Raw genomic sequence first — 20246 nt, forward strand, 5'->3', positions numbered from 1 at the left:
AAATATTCAGGTTCTGAGTCTGGCCTTTCTAGTTCCCAATGAAACTAGAAATTTGCATCTTATCAAGCATTTTTTTTTTATTGCCATCACATGCATATCTGTATATAAGTTATTTTATGGTTTTTATTGTTTTTAAATTTTCAAAACAATGTTAAGTATATGGGTGTTTTTCCTACAGTTATGTCTGTACATCATGTACTTGCCTGGTGCTCTTGGAGGCTAGAAGAAGACATGTGATCTCCTGGAATTAGAATTAAAGATGGTTGTGTGCTGCCATGTGGATACTGGAAATTGAGTCAGGGCTTCTCTGTGTATCCCTCACTGTCCTGGAACTGACTCTGTAGACCAGGCTGACCTGGAACTCAGATTCCCCCTGCCCCTGCCTCCTGAGTGCCGGCTTTAAAGGCGTGGGCCACCGTACTCGGCTAGCGGCCCGTGTTCTTGACAGTTGGCTCATCTCTAGTCACCGTGTTTGCTGCTTTTAGAAAATGGAGTGTCAGACATTTTGCTACAAACTCACAGCCATATGGACATAGCTCCTATTTTAAATGGCTCTGTAGAATGTAACATAGTGCCATAACCTAGCCTCCTTATAATATACACTTAGGTTGTTTTCATTTTTTCCTTTTTGTTACTCACAGTATCTCCGTGAACATTCTTAAATATATAGTGATTTGCTAGTATAAGGCAAGAATTTTAGAATTGCCAGGCATGGTGGTGTACATCCTTAATCCCAGCACTCAGGAAGCAGAGGCACGTGGATCTCTGTGAGTTCAGGGCCAGCCTGGGAATTTGAGATCAGACCAGCTGGGGTTACACAGTAAGACCATTACCTTAACAACAACAACAATAATAAATCCTCCAATTAAAAACATTTTTATGCACTTAAATTTTCAATGCTTCTCAAAAAAGTTATCAAGTAACAAAGGTGTCCACTTCCTAAACCCTTACCAACTGTTTTTGAGATGTTTCAAAAGCAAATGTATAATTTAAATGTATAGTTAATGTACAAATAATGATCTCTTTAGCCTGCTGTTTTTCTTTTGCTTTGTTTATGGTATGTGTTTCCACGCTGATGTTTTAGAGTTTTTGTGGCCCTTTCTGTCACTATTTTCTCATGGCTCAGAGGGCTCTGTCACATAAGAAGACTTTCCCCTCACGAAGTTGTTGAAGTATATTTTCTTCTGCAGAGAATTTTAAATTTTCATTTGTCATTGCTGTTGGCCTCTTGTTGCATAAGACAGAAGTAAATTTATTTAATGCTTCTTTGTTTTGTTTGATTCACACTAGATGGCTATGAAAATGCTAGGCGGCTTTGTGATTTGTATTATGTTAACTCTCCTGAACTAGAACTTGAAGAACTAAATGGTAAGCCTGCCTGGTGGCGTCTGTCCTCAGTAATGCGTGTTCTGACGACCAAAGGAGCAAGTTGAGATTGACTTGAACAGTAATGGACTCTTCCGTCAACGTCTTCACTAAGTGTGAAGGCAGAAGATACATGTGTGCGGTGCACATCTACACTTACAGAATTTAGTCTGACCCTCAGGATAAATGTTTTCTTGTTTTGTTTTTGCTCTCTTTTAAACTGATAATTTTGATTCATTGCTATTTTTTTTCAGAGACAGGAAAAACAATACCAAGAAAATTATTTTTAATTTTTGTGTGTTCCTCATAGCAAAGTTTACCCTTTTTCTACTTCCTGCATTGTAAATCAGTTTTTATTGTTGAAGTCAGAGACCGGGCGTGAAAGACAAAGGAAGCCGCTCACCCGTGTCTCTCTGATGGCCTCCACCCTGCCTTTGGATAAAGGGTTCAGGGTTTTGGAAGGAGATTGATGGTGGTAGTTTAATAAGGATAACCTCTCCTGGGTTAAGATAATCCCATGGGAAGGCAATGGGAGGAAATATGTTTTAATGGGCTTTAACTAAGCTGCATTCTGGACCTCCGAGATGTGAACTACCCAGTTGAGGTAGAATCTCTTGTGGTTTCCTACCACGCTGATTCTTCTGATGGGTGCCACCCAGTAAGGAAGATGGGGGTTTTGGAGCTTGCGCTGTATGCGCAGTTTCAGGATATCCCATTCATGTTTCTGAGTGGGAGGTGTTAAGAGGAGAGTTTGGTCTATTGTTTGAATTAGAGCCCAGTTGCTTATTGGTCAAAGTGCTCTAAAGGTATGATGTCTTACCCCTTTGTTCTCCCAGAGGTCTGTGTTACATAGACCCCCTTGAGAAATGATGCTAGCTTTTTAAATTTTTTTAGTCCAGTGCTATGTCCATAGAAATATCTGAAGTAAAATAGACATTGTTCTACCCAGGTGAAACATTGTTTTTCCTAAGATGTCCATCTTAGGAAGTAGGGATTGAATTCTTTGGACACTCGCTGTCATAGAAAAGCGTGGGAGGATGGGTGGCTAACTTCCTACACCAGATTGAGGAGAGCAGCAGGCCTCTTGCCCCTGTCATCCATGAGTGTGAGTTCAGGGCTGTGAGAGTCCCCTCCCCGCCCATGGTGCCACCCTCCAGAGCTGACGTTTCCTCCAGGTCACCCCAGTTTGTTCTTAGGACTGCTTTCGGCCGTCTCTCTGTACTTTCACATTTTTCTCTTCTGCTCTGTAGCGATTTCACCAGGACAGACAATACAAGTGGTTTATGTACCATCCCATCTCTATCACATGGTGTTTGAACTGTTCAAGGTTTGTAAAATAGTATTGCGTAACCTTTGCCAGTCCTTTCTTGAGCTTAGGAATCTCTTCTAAGACCCGTATTCCTTTGGACTTCCTGTTTCCTTAAGATGTGCCGGTTCATGCCGGTTCCTGTCAGTAGCCTGCCACTTTGCTGGAAGAGAGCCGTGTCTATGCAGATGGGTGCCTCCACACAGCCCTGGAGTCAGAAAGAACTGCAGTTGAATCTTTATTCTGTTGCATAACATGTGACCTTGGGCAACTGACTCAACTTCTCTGAACCTTGGTGTCCTCTTTGAAACTAGGGTAATATTCTCCAGGGAAACTTGTGAAGATTGGGAAAGATGTACTGAATGGCCATAGTAGCAGAGCATGCCATCGTTGCTTAGTAGAGTTATATTCGTATTTTCATAAACCAAAATATTTAGAATAGTAATTCCCAACTTTCTACCCTTGAGCCCCACTTACATACCTTTGTTCTGTTTTTTTCCTTAGAAAGTTGTTTATATTGGACCTAGAGAACTAGTTGCTGTTTATAACAGATTGAGAAAACTCAATCAAAGCAGGCTGGTTACGTTGAGAATTGTGTCTCCTGTTCCCCACCCCCTACTCCCTACCCCCCACTTGTTAGTCAGAAGAAAGTGGTTGATAATTATGTGTGGTTCCTGCAGCTGAAAATGACTACCCTAGATCAGGCCTGTATTACCTCCTCCTTTAGCTGCCTAGTCTCCAGCCAGCAACAGATCAGAAGAGCAGAGAGAGATGGCTGTCTGTTAGATCATACAAAATACCAACAGGCTGGCCAGGTGTGGTGGCACACTCCATAACCCCAGTGCTTTGAAGTGGAGGCAGGAAGGGCGCAGGCACTAGCCATCCTGGCTGCCTAGCAAGACCCTGGTTGGGAATCCAAAAGAAAAAGAAAAATAAGAAAGAACAGCGTGCCATAACACAGCTAAGAAAGTAAGGGTGGGAGAATGCACTTTGTTTGGCAAATTAAGAACCTACCTAACACTTACAGAAACCCACCAGTGGCTAAAAAATGTTAGAACTCTGTTTCCCCTTGAAATTTCAGCCATGTAAAGATCGTACCTATGATACTTAATACAACTTTATATAAGCGGTGACGTATTATATAATGCCCATGACAGTGGGTTTTGTCTTAAACTGTGCAGTCTCCTCTCCCCAGGTCTGCTCAGTCCTTGGTGGCCAGGGCTCTCACGCTTAATTCCACATCTGGTCGCAGCTTTCTCTGGCCTTCCTCAGATCTACACCAGTGCCACAGGTCCTGTTACTATTCCATGCTTAGGCAGTGCTGGCCTTGTGTGCCTCATGTCTTTTAGACACGGGTCAAACATTTTACAGTGTAAATTCTCTTAGCTTCAAACCAATGACAAAGAAAACTTAAAATTCAAATAGTGTGCCTATGTTTAGAAGTATAAGTAGTTGCTTTTTTTTTTTTTTTAATTAACTGTACTTTAATGTAATCCTAATGTATTTCAGAATGCAATGAGAGCAACCATGGAGCACCACGCTGACAAAGGTGTCTATCCCCCGATTCAAGTTCATGTCACTCTGGGGGAGGAGGATTTGACCGTGAAGGTAATTCCTTTTTTTAATGGATGTGCAGGCATGCAAAAATAGTGTAAGTCTAATTTCTATAATACATAGTTCATTCTTAAGGGAAAGAATTTCAGTCAAGTAGATAATAAGCACTTTGCTTTGTTTACCTGGCAGGTTATCTTTTGAGTCTGTTTCTGTTCTGGTCCTTAATCCAGATGATTCAGGTTGAAGGAACACCCGGAGACAGACTTTGATGAGTGAAATCGCAAATGTTTGGGCACCTGGAGCGTGATGGGGAGTTAATCTTACTTCAGGTTCAAGCAGTGCTCTCCATCCGCTTTGTTCCATTTCATCACAGCTTCTTAGAGCACAAATGTGATTTTAGCAGTATTTTATAGTTGTGGGAATCTAAGGGTTGGAGATGAGCTTAGGGTCACGTGGGGAATAAAAGCTACAGGTCCTGCGATCCAGCCCTCTGGGCCTCCCTGCCCTGCTCTCGAGCTGTTTGCTTAGGTTCAATCAGATGACACACAGAGTGTGATAGTCAGCGGTCCTTTCTGGCCATTTATGCATGCTGCTCTCAGCTTGCCTTAGCTGCTTTGTACTTACTGCGTTTCTGAGGAGTGTTCTGGCATTGCTCGTTCTAAGGCTTTTACACTGTAAATAGCACGCACTGCTTTCTGGGATGGTTGGTAGAGAGGTGTGAGCTCTCTTGAATGTAGCAGTGGGACACTTCTTGTCCCTTCCCTACCCAGCTCAAGTACCAGTTGACAGGACCACCAGGTACCTACAGAACTCCGGAGATGATCGTTTGCAACCTACAATTTCCTGTATGGACTCGACACTGGGAAAACAATGCAGTTCTTTCCAGAGCTCTCCATTATATGTCCCCAGGCGCCAGGCGCCCTCCCTCCCTGAAATGGAGTCTCTCAGGGCAAGGTACAGTCTGAAAAACCACGGTTTTACACAGCATGGAGTAACTTTGTGCAGGGTGCAGGCATTCTCCATCAGGTAGGGTTGAGAGCTCAGGCCTTCTGGAGGCTTTCCTGGATGGGAGCATTGCTCTCAGAGTATGGCCTTCTAGATTCCCAGGGTTGAGGTTTCCGAAGCCTGATGGCCATCTTATTCCTAAACTCTTGGTTCTAGCTTACCCACATCTTCAAAGCCCTCACAGTTACTTCTAATTGTTTCTGACAGCTGTTTCCAGTGGGACCCGAGACTTAGTGGCAGGGTGCTGGGGAACTCTGTCAGTGGCTGGAGTGGCGCCGGGAGCAGACTAGATGAGACTAGGCCCAGAGCGCATGAGAGAGCTACTGTTCAGTGCTTTTCGTGAACAAACGTCTCCCCCCTGGTTCACTTTCAGGGTCCCGATCCTGACAGAATTACAGTTTTTGCCTTTTTCTTGGTGCTCTGTTGGAAGAGTGACTTTGGGGTCCATCCATCCTTTGCTGTTTTTGCAGATGACATCCCGGTTATTCCTTTTGAGGACAACCTGGGGTTCAGAAGGTTTTGCTGCAGTTCCTCTTTCTTTGTGTGATTGGTTTTATTTTAACAGAAGTTCCTAGATCTTTTTCTGGATTGTGTTCTGGGGTTCCCTGTGCTCAGAGTCACTATAGACGTTTGTTTTTCTCTGGGACCTCTGGACCATTTGTCTTTGTTTCTTCCCTTGTTGCTGTGGTAAAATCTTTGGGAAGAGCAACTTGGAAGAGAAAGGGTTGTTTTGGCTGATCGTCAAAGTGTTCAGTCCATCGTGTTAGGGAGGGCATGGCAGAGGAGCCACAGGTAAGTAACGTGCTGCATTGTATCGTCCATGGTCAGGGAATGGCTAGGATGTTAATACTCAGCTAGCCTTTTCCTTTACAGGCTAGTCCAAGACCAGGGGGTGGTGCCAGCCACTTTTAGGATGGGTCTTTCCACCTTAATTATCATAATCAAGAAAATCTCTCATGGCATTGCCAGAAGTAATCTAATCTAGATTTCCCCCCCCCCACCCCGTGACTAGAAGGACCTGATCTAGATACCCCCACAGGCATGCCCAGAGACTGTCTTATAGGTGAGTCGAGATCCTGTTTGGTTGATAGTCAGTATTAAACATCGTCCCATCGTTTCCTAGGGAGTCAGTTCTCTCCTGTTGGCAGTATGGGTTCTGGGTTTGAAGTCAGGTCAGCAAGCTTGGCAGCAACCACTGAGCCATCTCACCAACCCTTCTCTGACTTCAGACTCCCTCCCTGCTCTTCTATTGAACTTTTATTTCCAGTATCTTTCAGATTGTTTTTTTTTTTTTTTTTTTTTTCAAGACAGGGTTTCTCTGTAGCTTTGGAGCCTGTCCTGGACTAGCTCTGTAGCCCAGGCTGGCCTCGAACTTACAGAGATCCGCCTGCCTCTGCCTCCCAAGTGCTGGGATTACAGGCATGCGCCACCACCGCCCAGCTTCTTTCAGATTTTTAAGTACTCTTATTATTTTTAATTATTCTGTAACACATTCTATTATTAAAATTATTAACTATCAATTATTTTTAAATTATTCCATACCACATTTTATTATTCTGTTCTGATTTCTTTGTCACCCCAGAGGTAGTAATTACCATTATTTATTTAAAATTAACAATTTATTTACTTATTTTTCTCTGCTCCCTGTACCTAAACTGTCTCCCTATGTTTCTATTTGTCTTTATTGGCTATTTATTCATAAATAAATAGCAATTCAATGTATTTACTTTAAGGTTGTATTGTTTTCAGATTGTATATTTTGTTTTATTTGCATGTATGTTTATATACTGTGTGTGTGCCTGGTACCTGCATAGTTCAGGAGAGGGTGCTGCATCCCCTGGAACTGAACTGCAGTTGTGGATAATTGTGAACTACCACGAGGGTGCTGGGAACCAAACCTAGGTCTTCTACAAGAGCGTCCAGTGCTCTTAACTGTGAAGCCATCTCTCCAGCCTCATTTTTAAAACAAACAAACAGATCAGAGTCAAGAAGATTCCTTTCCTCTGGGCCTGGATTCACTGAATTAGCTCAGAGAGTCAGTGTTAGGGAAGAAAGGCAGGGGTGGGTGGGTAGTGCTGGAGGTGGTGGTGGCGGCAGCGGCAGCTAGATGAAGTGGTGTGTGCACTGAAGGTGAGCTGGTACGTTTTGTTTCCCCAGCCTTCCTCTCAGCACCTCTGTCTCTTTCCTGATCTTTTCTTGCCACAGACTCAGGCTCACAATTGTCTCCGTGTTGCCTTGTTTTGTTTTCACATCTCTCTCAGTGTGGTTGCTTCCGGAACGTTCTTCCGCTTGCCTGAGTCTCCACACCTCGATCCACCTCCCCACCATCCTTCCTTCCCTTCCCTGGAGGACTCAGATCTTTTAAACTGCTCCGAGATACTTTATATACCTTATATAGCCCACCATGCTGTGCCCCGTGTTGGCTGCAAAGCAAAGGTGGTTCCTCAGGCCTCACGGTGTTCCCCGGCTTAGATTGCCTGTCAGCCTCTAGTAACAAGCCACTTCTCACAGTCCCACAGTCCTTTCTGCTCAGCTCACATGCTCTCCTGAGGAATCACTTCTTGTTTTGTGTGGTCTCTTTGGCTAGAAAGTTCATGTTTTGCTAGAAAAGAAGAAATCAGAAAACATTTATTCAGAACTACTTTTTTTTTTTTTTTTTTTTAAAAGATTTATTTATTTAGTATGTATACAGTGTTCTGTTTGCATGTATCCCTGCAGGCCAGAAGAGGGCACCAGATCTCATTACAGATGGTTGTGAGCCACCATATAGGTGCTGGGAATTGAACTCGGAACCTCTGGAAGAACAGCCAGTGTTCTTGACCTCTGAGCCATCTCTCCAGTCCCAGAACTACCTTTTAATGGTGTGTGTACACTTGTATGTGTGGGTGGACGTGCACACATGTGTGGATGGGTGAGTGGGTATGTTTGTAAGTTAAGAGCAGGTGTGCTCATTTGGAGGACAGAGGACAGCTGTAGCTGTGGGTGTCCTCCCGGTCCTGTGTGAGCCAGGCTGGCCAGCCTACAATCCTCCGGTTCTGTGTGAGCCAGGCTGGCCAGCCTGCAGTCCTCCAGTCCTGTGTGAGCCAGGCTGACCAGCCTGCAGTCCTCCCTGTTCTGCTTCCCACCTGGCTGCAGAAGCTTGGGGATTACGTGCATGTGCTCCTGTGCCGGGCTTTGTGCAGATTCTGGGGACTTAAACTCAGGTCCTCATGCTTAGTACATCGAGGCTTTACCCACTGAGCCATCTCTGCAGCTCCCCCTTAATCTTCATTATTAATATTACTATTCTATTTTTAGAGTTATTTATTTTATGTATGTGAGTATTTTGCCTGCATGCATAGCTGTGTGATACATGCGTGCCTAGTGCCCCTGGACATCAGAAGAGGGAATTGGATCCCCTGAAATTTGAGTATGGATGGTTGTGAGCCACCATGTGGGTGCTAGAAACCAAACCAGGATCTCTGCAAGAGCAGCAAGTGCTCTTACCTTGTGAGCCCTCTCTGCAGCCCCTCCCCCACCTTACTGTCTATTCTGACGACCACTCAGTCAGGATTTTCAGTACACCCACACTTCTCACCAGTGAAGGACAGCTAAACATGGAATTCGCCTCTGAAAATAAATACTCATCCCAGAACTGTTTTTCAAGACAGAGTTTCTCTGTGTATCCCGGAACTCACTCTATAGACCAGGCTGGCCTCAAACTCACAGAGATCCTCCTGCCTCTGCCTCCCAAGTGCTGGGATTAAAAGTGTGTATGACCACCCCTGGCAAGAGCTTTTTATTTATTGTACTAAAATAAATAATTTCAAGGCCTTTGAGTTCAGAGCCAAGAGGAGTTTAAGCATAATTCTACACACTGGTTCTTTATAAAGTCCTTATGTAATTTGATACTGTAATTACTTAGTTCTATCTGTATGAGAGGCAGATCTTCAAATGATATCTCAGGGCAGACTTTTTAAGTCTGAAAATCAGAATAGGATTCTGAGTGTAGCTTATAGTATGTGGGAGGCGGCGCTTGGTCCAGTCTTTTGCACCTCACAGAAAATGAAAACAGCTATGTAATTTTTAGTATATTGGTAGTATACATACATTATCATCTTAAATACTATATGAAAACTCAACTATAAACCATTTACTTTATAGCTTTTTTGGATGTATTACTCATTGCATGCATATGCTAAAAGCATACTTATTAATATATAACATCAACTTAGATGACAAGAGAATGTTTATAGTAAATTAGAATGCAGGTTAGGAAAATAGTCCATATTAATTATAAAAGAAAACAGTATAAATAATGTGTAAGCTAATTACTAATTCAGTCTACCATATGGGTACTTGACTTGAAAAATGATAGAATAGTACAAAGATCTGTCCTTGAACTCACTCAAATGTTGTCTGGGATCCTGTGTTACAAAGTTGCATTTCTTTAGTGGTGTCTGTGCCTGTTGAGCACACAGGTGTGGAGGGCAGAGGACAACTTGCAGGAGGTGATTCCCATTCCCACCGTGTGCACCCAGGGATTGAACTCAGAGTGTCAAGCTTGGTGACAAGTGTCTTCAGCCACTGAGCCATCATCTCATTGGCCCTTACTTTTGTTTTTTTGTTTTGTTTTTTGTTTTTTGGTTTTTTTCAGATAGGATATTACATTATAGCACAAGCTGGCCTCTAATTGTGGCAGTCCTTCTGCCTCAGCCTCCTACATGCTGAGATTCAATTTTAAACTCAATTCGTTTAAAAAAAAAGATTTATTTTAGTTTATATGTATGTGTGTGTTTATAGGTTTTGTGCAGTGCCCATGTAGGCCCGAAGTAGGTGCAGGATTCCTTGGAGCTGGATTGTTTAGAACCAGCATGGGAACCGACTAGGTGCTCCGGAGGAGCAGTCAGTGCCCTTGACTGTGGACCAGTCTCTCCAGCCCATTTCAAACTTAGGTTCTATAATGTATTTACAAAATTAGAATTATGAGCATTTCTGACTTGTTCTTTGTCTCCTGCTTTTTTTGTAGCCATCTCTCTTGCTAATACATAGAATACTACAGATTATTTAAACAACTACATAATTCTGTTTTAGAGTGTGTTTTATGTACTCCCTCATGTGGGTTACTCTCTGATTTTTCTTAGAGCTATGGCAGATACTCTCATGTATACTTTGCATGTTTTAGTTTCTTAGGATAAACTTAGGAGGTGCTATTGCTGTGTAGCGTGTCCTTGCCTTTTTTATTTATTTTGATCCTGGTTGTCATGTTGCCCACCAGGAAGGATTAGCTTTGTGTTAGCTGCACCGTCCAGAGCAGTGTTTGCGTTTGCAGCTTGGGCTGTGGTTTCCGAGGACAGCGTTCTCCCTGAAGCGGTTGAGTTGTGAGACGATAATGTGTGGGGCTTGATCACCGCGTGCTCTTTCTCCTCTTAGATAAGTGACCGAGGAGGTGGTGTTCCACTGAGGAAGATTGACAGACTCTTCAACTACATGTACTCCACTGCACCCCGGCCTCGTGTTGAGACATCCCGTGCAGTGCCCCTGGTAGGTGACTCAGGGAGGCTGTGGTGTCCGTCAGCCATCATCGGGCTGGGTTCCACCAAACTAGCTAAGCCAATTGCACAGGGGCTCACAGGGAAGGAAAATGCTTTGAAACCTTAGAGACAAACTTCTGTTACACAGTCCTGGGATTAATTTTCGATTGAAATAGGTACAAGAGAGATTATAGTTTCCGGCTACTCTGGGCGGTTTTCTCTGTGGTAAACCCTATGTGACAGTCTATTTCAATACGAAGATTAAAGTATGGATTGCAGTAATAATTGGTCAACATTCACTTAATCTTTAATATTGATGTTTCCCCCTCAAGTATTTGTATTTAGAAAGACCCCATTGTGTTGACTCACCTGAAATTCTGATCCCTTTGTTTTTTTTTTTTTTTTTTTTTGAGACATGGTATCACTATGAAGCACAGGCTAGCCTTCAGTTCACAGAGAGCCACCAGCCTTTGCCTCCAGGGTTCTAGAATTAAAGGCATATGGCACCACGCCCACCCAGCTCTTTACATTTTCTAAAAATTCATTTTTATGATTGTATGTGTATGAGTGTTTTGGTTGCATGTATGAAAGTGCGCCACATGTGCAGCACCCACGAAGACCAGAAAAGGCTGTTGAATCCCCTGGAACTGGAGTTATAGATGGTTGTGAGTCACCATGTGGGTACTGGGTACCAACCCTGGATCATCCTTAACTGCTAAGCCATCTCGCCAGCCTCCAGGTTTTGATCTTTTAAGTTCACCAGTCTGAACCTCAAATTATCGTTGTTTAGGTGCTGTTTACTCTCAGAGGTACCCCCTGAACAAAGCGCCCTAACGGGAGAAGCGGGGAACGACTACTGTGACTTCTCCTTCTGTCCTGCTGATTCTCCAGAGCAGGACCCTCTGAGAGCTGAAACACGAATACAGCTCAGCCCTAGGGCAGGGCAAAGTTGGAAATTGGGCAGTTGACTTGGAGGGACACACAGAGTTTAGAATTGTGAAATCATTCGTCCTAGTGGGATGGCTCAGTGGGAACACTCTTGCCTTACCGTCCCGATGACATCATTTGATCCCCATGATGGCAGAAGAGAACCAACTCCTGGAAGCTGTCCTCACCCTCACACTTACAGCATTATGCACACATGTCTGCACTCATAAACACACAAGTAAAATAAGAAAGAATCAGTGGGAGAAGAAGCCAAGGCCTAAGCATGTTGGTGCAGTGACTCTTCTGTTCACACAAACACTAACATCTGTGAGGAATGCCACCAAAGGCATGGTTGGGAGATGGAAGCCATTTTTACCTTTATCCAAGTGTCTGTGAAGTCTATCCAGATACTGGAAACATGTTGAACAGTGAACAAAGATCCAGAAGTTCTGTGTTTAGGGAACTCAGAAGGAGGTTGGTTCTGCTAGATTGGAGAGCAGGAGGCAGAGACCTGCTCCTGTCACAGAAGCTCTCTAGAAGCTGGGCTTTTTACCTCCAGGGCAGGGAGTGGGTGGTGGAGTAGGGTTTGCTTTGAAGACTTTGGAGCAGGGGGGAGTAAGAAAGTGGACTGTTTCACATTATCTCAGGTTCAGAACAAAGGCTGGAAATCAGTGGTGTGAAGTCCGGAGATTCTTACCTGTTGCTGGGAAAGCTGCAACAAAGCATTTCTTAGTCTTGCTCCTAAGTGAAACCGTGTGCTTTATATGAAATTGCCAAGAGATGGCCTGGGGCACCCTGGGGCATGACAGCAAAGGAAAGCAGTGTGCCTTCTGCAGACCACACAGTTACGTTACAGACAGTAAAGGGCTTTGGGTCCAGAACTGAGGAGGCGTTGATGGGCTCAGCCTAACTCCAGCGTAATCCTTCCATCCTTCCGTGTGGTTGTGCTTTACAAGCTCTCTCGGGTCCAGAGGCCAGTGGCTCTGCAGAGGCATTTGTCTTAGTTAGAAGTGTTTCAGGGTGCAGGTCTCGTAACAGAACTTTGTTTTCTTGTTGAACAGGCTGGTTTTGGTTATGGATTGCCCATATCACGCCTGTATGCACAGTACTTTCAGGGAGACCTAAAGCTGTATTCCTTGGAGGGCTATGGGACTGATGCTGTTATCTATATTAAGGTAATAACCAAAGCTTCCTGATTTATTGAAACTGTATTGAAACATATGTTGTTGTTTTAATTTTTACGTGTATGTCTATGTACAATGTATGTGCCTGGTACCCTTAGAGACCAGAAGTGGGCATTGGATCCCCTGGAACTGGAGTTACTGACAGTTGTGAGCCACCATGTAGGTATTGGGAACTGAACCTGGGTCCTCTGCAAGAGCAGCCAGTGCTCTGCACCACTAAGCCATCTCTTCAGCCCCTTGTCCAATTTTTTTAATGGTAAAGAAAGGTACCAAAGAAAAAGTATAATGGTATTTAATAAATGTAGTGATAGCTGAGGGCAGTGGGGGAAGAAACAGAAAATTAGGTTAAAGTAGAAATCCTAAGTGTGCAAGACCGACCCTGGGTTCACTCTACAACTGCAAAAAAAAAAAAAAAGTGCATTTGGTTTTAATTGGTTTTATATGACCAGTCATTGACCTGCTCTTTAAAAAACTAAACAAAAACCTACATTTGTTTGTTTGTTTATTATGTGTGTGTTCATGGGTGTGCACATGCAGGGTGTCAGAGAACAACTTTCCAGAATTAGTTCTTTCCTTTCACCATGTGGGTTCTGGCGATTGACCACGGTCATCAGACTTGGTGACAACCACCTTTAACTGCTAAGCCATTTTGCCAGGCAATAATAACACACAGCCTTTGTGTGTGTGTGAACCCATGGCCTTCCACATGTTAGGCTAGTACTCCCCAACTGCCAGTAAATAATTATTCTTTTTCTAAAAAAAAAAATTTACTTTTATTTTCTATGTATGAGTGTTTTGCCTGCATGTATGTATACCCCACATATGTGCTTGGTGCTCATGGAGAAGGCAGCATCAGATTCCCTGGAACCAGAGTTACAAATGACTGTGAGCCACCATGTAGGTGCTGGGAATAAAACCCAGGTCTTCTGCAAGAGCAGCAAATGATCTTAACTGTTGAGCCAGCTCCCCAGCCACCTAAAGTAGTTCTTTTGAAAATATGTATTTATTATTTAGAGTGTGTTGTGTATGGGCATGTGTGTGTGGAGGTCAGAGGGCAATGTTGGAGTCCCTTCCTCTGACCGTGTGGGTCTTGGACATTAAATTCAGGTCTTTAGGCTTGATGACAAGCGTCTTTACCTGCTTGAGCCATGCATATACACAAATAAATAAATGTAATAATAATATTTTAAAAGCACTAGTTACATGGTTGGTGCTCTAGTTTCTTGTTCTGGCCACTAGATGGCACCTATTTTATAGGCTATGCTCAAGAATTTTGTGGGGAAAAGTTGGCCTGAAAAGATTAAATTCTCATAGCCACATTTCATTTCATTTCATTCATTTATTTATTTATTTATTTATTTATTTATTTATTTATTTATTTGTGTTTTATGTTTTAGGTATATTAGTGTTTTGCCATGCATGAGTGTTGGGTCCCCCAAAACTGGAGTTTTAGACAGTTGTGAGCCACCATGTGGGTGTTGGGAATTGAACCCAGCTCCTCTGGAAGAGCAATCAGTGCTCTTAACCACTGATCCATCTCTCCAGCACTACCATGTTATTTTTTAACATGTTGTGAGGAACTTAAATATCAGTGAAGTATTTTTAGCACTAAATGTAGTGTTTTGGTGGATGTTTAGACTACTCAAAGAGAACACAGGTGGGAAGGTTTTCTACTTGGGAAGAACTAGTGTACTGGCATTTTAAAGGAGGAGTCATCGTACATAGTCTCGTCAGAGACCTCATTGGGCATGGTCAGAAGGAAATGACAGTTCTTATTGTCAACATCTTGGGAAATACAATGGCCTATTGTCAAAACTCTGAAAATTCCTACTGTGAAGACAGTAACAGAAAGTGTAGTTTTTCGCTGGTTTCCATTGTTTACAAGAAGCTGTAGGGCAGTGAACGAATGATTGTGTTTAGGAAACAGAAATACATGTTCAGTGACCTAAACTGACTCTAATGGAGGAAGAAGAAACCACAGTATTCGGACTGGAATGTTGCTCAGTGATAGAGTACTTGCCTCCTATACAAGACCCTGTGTTCAGTCTCCAGTGCTGGGTATGGGGTGGGAGTAGGGCAGAAGATCCAAACAAGGACCAAGCACTCTTCATGGGAAACCCAAGATGTCTTAGATTAGCTTAATATTAATGATGATCAGATTGGTATGTTCAGTTTTTCATTTTTTTAAAAGATTGTTTTATGTATATGAGTGTTTTGCCTACATGTATGTTTGAGTACTAGATGCCTGCCTGATGTGTGTGGAGCTCAGAAGAATGCATCAGGTTCTTTGGACTGAAGTTACAGATGGTAGTGAGCCATTATGTGGATGCTGGGACTGAACCCAGGTCCTCTGCAAGAACAAGTGCTCTTAACCACTGAGCCATCGCCATCCCTATAATGGATTAATGTTTTTAATAATACATTACTATACAGTGAAGAAGATTGGGTTTCTCCCCTCATTCAATCTGTATACATATATTAATGTAGATACGCCCGTTTTTATGCTCTTACACTTAGCCAGCCTTTTGAAGTAGCTGGCTCCTGTCTGGTGTGCACTTTGTAAGAGGTGTCTGTTCTGCCTTGGTAGATGTTTCCAGACTGGCTGGCTAGGGAATGAATGAATCATCAAACACAATCACTGTGCTGTCGGTGCAACAGATGTAGTAACTAGCATGTTTCAAATATGTCCACCCTGAAGACGGTGTGTGATTAGCAGGTAGTTGATAAGATGCCAGTAGGATGTTGTTTACTTTGTATTCATGTTTGCCACCACATATTATCTCCGGGAATGAATTCTTAAAAAGCCTGACTTAGAGAACTTCTTTTCAATCCCAGGCTCTGTCAACAGAATCCATCGAGAGACTCCCTGTGTATAATAAAGCTGCCTGGAAGCATTACAGAACCAACCATGAGGCTGATGACTGGTGTGTCCCCAGCAGAGAGCCGAAAGACATGACCACATTCCGAAGCTCCTAGATGCACATGGGATGCCTGGACAGTCCAATGTGGCTTTTGCTAGGTTTGGAAGAGATGTGTTTGGAGCCACATTGTACCAAATATGTCACGTGTGATTTCACAATTGTGTTTGCTAAAGCTCCTAAAGGATCAGTTATACCAACTTTATTCTGTATGTTTGATTAATTGGACATACTTTTAAACACTCATAATTTTGGCCAATTCCCCTGTGTGTGGTAGATTTATGGAGTGTGAAGTCTCTGGGTTTCTGTAGGAAGTTGAGGGTTGTTTTTTGTTTTTTGTTTTTTTTTTTAAGTTTTCATTTATTTCTGCTAGAAACATCTTCTAAAGGAAGCGGAGTAGCTGGTTAGTGGCCTGCTTTTGGAGTTCTGTCTTCTGTTAGTAGTAATGCCGAATCAGGTGGTTTTCTTGTCTCCCATGAAAGGAGAACACAGAGGTACCAGTAGGACCTTTCAGCATCTACATGCATTGTCGGCTGAAATTACTTGCTATGGCATAATTTTATGGCAGTGCATTTTAATGATGATGGTTCCCCACAGAGCTAAGTCCAGATCACGTACACTGTGCTCAGGATCAATGCAAGGGATTTTCTTTAGAAATAATGTGTCACTGTGTCACCCTAGCTGGCCTTGAACACGATGCCCTTTCTTAGCTTCCTGAGTGCTGCCCCAGAAGAGTGTGTCTGGCTTATGAGAGAATTGTTCATTCCTCAAACAGGCAAAGGAGAATCAGAGAGTAAACCAGAGAGAAAGCCTGACTAAGTGCCCCCGACTGAGCCATTGGCTGTTGAGATTATCTGATGGAGCTTTGGAAAGAATTAGTTTCTCTGGGTCTGCTCTGGGTCTGCTCCAGGCATCCAGAGGCTGAAGGCCAGAGATGAGTTTCTCAAACTAGGAAAGGCTCATGGATGGCCTGGCTGAAACCACCCTTCAGAATGAGTCAGAACACCACTGCTATGGTGACAGATTGGATTGGTAGCCTTTGGTTCCTTGTTTCTAGGTGAGATTGCTAGATGTTAGGGGATGTAATCTGAATCTCAGGCGTGGTACAATTGAAAGCAGTATCAGGAGCAGGGAGACTAGGATGATTTTAGTCACCTTGGTTTTAAGTGGTGACTCTAAGGACATGTATTTTTCTAAAAATACTCAGATTTTTTTTTTTTAAATCAGAAAAGTCCTCTTAGATTGATTACAAAAATCCTTTGTATCTGTATGGTAATTTAAAGTTTGCAAATGCTTTGAAGTATTAGGACGTTATTTGTGTCAAAACACAACGCTGTGGAGCAGCCTGTGACAGCTTGGTTCTCACTCAGAGTGACCCAAAGTCACACAGAATTAGAGCCCCAGCCTGAGCTACCCCTTCTGATCACTGTCAGGGATGTTCTTACCACATCTGTTAGTGATGAGGAAATACTTTGAAAAGGTGTTTGAGTGTGCTTTGCCACTGAACTGGAGGGGTTTGGGGGTTTGGTTTGGAAAATGCTATGAGTTAAAACATCTCACTCTTGACAGGATTTATCAAACTTCACTATGTCCCATAAATATATACATATTTAATACAAAAGCCAAATCATGCAACATGGCACAAAATAGAATTTTTGTACCAAACGATAGAAATATGCAGATTGAGAATGCTCCAGGGTGGTCAGTCCAGGATCCTCAGGTGAGAGGTGAGGGAGCTGAAACTCAGGACTTACTGGCCCAGAAATTTTTAGCTAACATGACCAAATGTTGGAAAAGACACACCTTATACCTGCTGTTCCTAATTGAGGACTTTGTAAGAAATAATAGACTATGTTCATGAGTGACATTTACTCCATGTATTACACTTATTAGCTTTAAATTAAATTTTCTTGCAACAATGAAATATTTTGGAATCTTTTGTACAACTGTCAATAAATGTACTATTTTTACTTGTGAAATACTTTTCCCTCTCCAAGGAATTAAAAAGTCCCCCCCCCCCCATTTAAGAGCTAAGAAATGTTCTCATACAATAAGTAAAATGATTTTACTTTAGTCTCTTTTTAAGGTGTGGCACCTTTTTGCTTTGTTATCATGGTTATGGATGGAAAATTGTGTGTGAAAATGTTCTGGGGTTTTAGAGTTACTTTTAAAGATACCTAAAAGGTTTATAGATTCTTAAGGTGAGCTGTTTTGTCCGTCAGCATTAATTTTATGTGGTGTAGGTGTAAAAATAGATTGATAGTTGGGGAGTGGATAGCAAGTGATTTTTATAACCTGGGCAGTTAATGAGTATGCCAGTGCACTGCGGGAAAGGGAGTGTGAGAATGTTCCGCACTGAAGTTTAAGATGCTTGTTGGTTTTGATGCCTTTACACTTATTAGTGGTCAGTGTCTTCCACTGTGAGGTTCCTGTATGGAGATACTGAAGCAGAATTTTCCTGAAGTATGTTGTCTCGGTGACAGTAAACGGAAAACATGGGTCAGCTCTTCTTAAATAAATTTGAGTCACTTAAGGAATTTTAGAAATATGCCCATGTCTTTTGAGGAGCGATTTCTTTCATCAAGGCTCAACATTCTATAAAAGCTCAGGAACTTGGAACTAGGTGCCAGCACACTGGCTCAGCAGGTAGAAGCGATGGCCACCAAGCCTGGCAACCTGGTTCTTGCCTCAGAGCACACAGGGTGGAAGGGAAGAACCAGTTCCCCATCAGTTGTCTTTGGATCCCCACATGTGCGCACCACACAAAATAAAACGAAACTCCAGCTGTAGCTAGGTGTCGTGCACGCTCTTAACTATTTGTAATTTAAGAGGTGTTTGAGGCAGGTGTCCAGTGTATATAGTCTAATGGGGAAGCAGGTAGTAGAGTTTGCATGATTTGAGTTACCCTAGATTTTCATTATCTAGTGTACTACCAGTGAGTGACATTTACTGCATAGATGGAGAACTGATGGATAATTTTGAAAAGCTGTATAAATAAATCTGAGTAACTTTCCACAGTAGAAATACTGAGGGAAGGCCTTAATTTAACCAGCACTACCTTCCACTTAATACTAATGGAATGCCTGAACTTTTATAGTCAAGACCGATCCTGTCCTATCCCTCACTGATAGCACGGAAGCACCACATCTTTCTCACTGTGCGAAGTTGGTAAGGTCCAGCCAGCATGGTGGCACACCTGTTAGTGGATCTCTTGAGTTTGAGCCAGCCTGGTCCAGCATTGGGAGTTTCGGGCCAGCCAGGACTACATAGTCCCCGTGGTGTTTGTTTCTTCGTTTTAAAATCAATGAAGTCCATTAACAACTACAGAGGGGTGGGAAGAGTTGTGTGTGGCTCTGTGAATGACCAGTTAGGGAGGAACTAGCCAGTAAACTGAGTCTGTGTCGTCAGTTTTACAGGAAATGTGAAGCTCCAGAGGATAGGTGGTTAGACTTGGTTGTTTTCACTGAAGGAACTTCTCATTGTATCTGATTAACTTCTGGTCTCAATACTATTAAATTTCCCATAGTCAAACCCAAGACACTCAAAAAATAATAAACTAGTGCTTTGTGGCATTTTTTCATTTCAGAAGTGAATGCATTCCTATTTTGTTAATCTTGTTATTCGTAAATACTGTACCATTTGCTCTACTTTTGTGTTTGGAAAGAATTAAACATTTTTCTGCCCACTTTTTTTCCTGTAGTCTTCATATTTCTTTAGCAGTTTTTAATAAGAAAAAACAAGATTGTCTCTATTGTTGACTTCCTAAAGCTGTTACTCGGCTAGGGACGTAGATGCTTGCCTTGTATTCATGAGGCCCCTGCGTTTAAGACCCAGTACCACGTAGCGGGTAGAGGCTAGTAGTCCAGGGGCACATGCCTCTACTCTCTGGGTCACAGGGGAGGTGGAAGCTGGAAGATCAGAAGTTCAAGCTCATCCTTGGTTACATAATGAATTCCAGATCCATCTGGGATATTTAAGACCCTGTCTCCAAAAAAAAAAAAAAGTTACTTATTGAGTAGTGGCAACTGCCCTTTTACCTTGTTAGGGATTCTTGAGCAAAAATGTTCTAGTTTTACCTAGTAATAAACTCAGTAATTATTGTTTAAGATTCTGGATGGGCCTACAGTTATCACAGAACAGTGGGTGAAATTTAGAGCTGTGATTGAAATATTGCCACTTGGTTATCCGAAGTTTAGAAAATGTTGAAAAGTCCCTTTAAAAACAGCACATGAGCCTTACATTTACATAAAAAGCTGCAGTATTCTCTGGTTTTGTCCTAGGTGCCTGAGATGGATGTGCTGGTGGCATTCTTACTATGGCAGTGTATAGGAAGAATGCCGTACATTTAGCAGCTAGCGTACTGTGCAACTACAGTACAATATGAAATCATTTGTGCAAAAATTCATTTTTAAAATGGAGTTTGTATTATGTTCTGTCTGAAATAGAATAGAAGAGGCAAGCAGTTTCCCCCCCC

At 42.6% G+C, this 20246-nt stretch overlaps 1 protein-coding gene across 2 annotated transcripts in view; it reads left to right on the top strand.

The window, feature by feature from the left end:
- Nucleotides 1-19462, top strand: part of Pdk1 (pyruvate dehydrogenase kinase 1) — a 34310-nt gene extending 14848 nt beyond the window's left edge. The window contains exons 6-11 of one of the 2 annotated variants that reach the window (XM_036184160.1): nt 1291-1368; nt 2616-2692; nt 4181-4279; nt 10643-10753; nt 12732-12845; nt 15690-19462. In XM_036184160.1, the coding sequence (XP_036040053.1) occupies nt 1291-1368; nt 2616-2692; nt 4181-4279; nt 10643-10753; nt 12732-12845; nt 15690-15830 (620 nt within the window). In that variant the 3' untranslated portion in view covers nt 15831-19462. The remainder of the gene's footprint in view (nt 1-1290; nt 1369-2615; nt 2693-4180; nt 4280-10642; nt 10754-12731; nt 12846-15689) is intronic. The other variant, XM_036184161.1, reaches the window with a different exon arrangement.
- Nucleotides 19463-20246: the final 784 nt, after the last annotated feature.

The sequence above is a fragment of the Onychomys torridus genome, chromosome 4 (genome assembly GCF_903995425.1).
Source record: "Onychomys torridus chromosome 4, mOncTor1.1, whole genome shotgun sequence".
Taxonomy (NCBI): domain Eukaryota; kingdom Metazoa; phylum Chordata; class Mammalia; order Rodentia; family Cricetidae; genus Onychomys; species Onychomys torridus.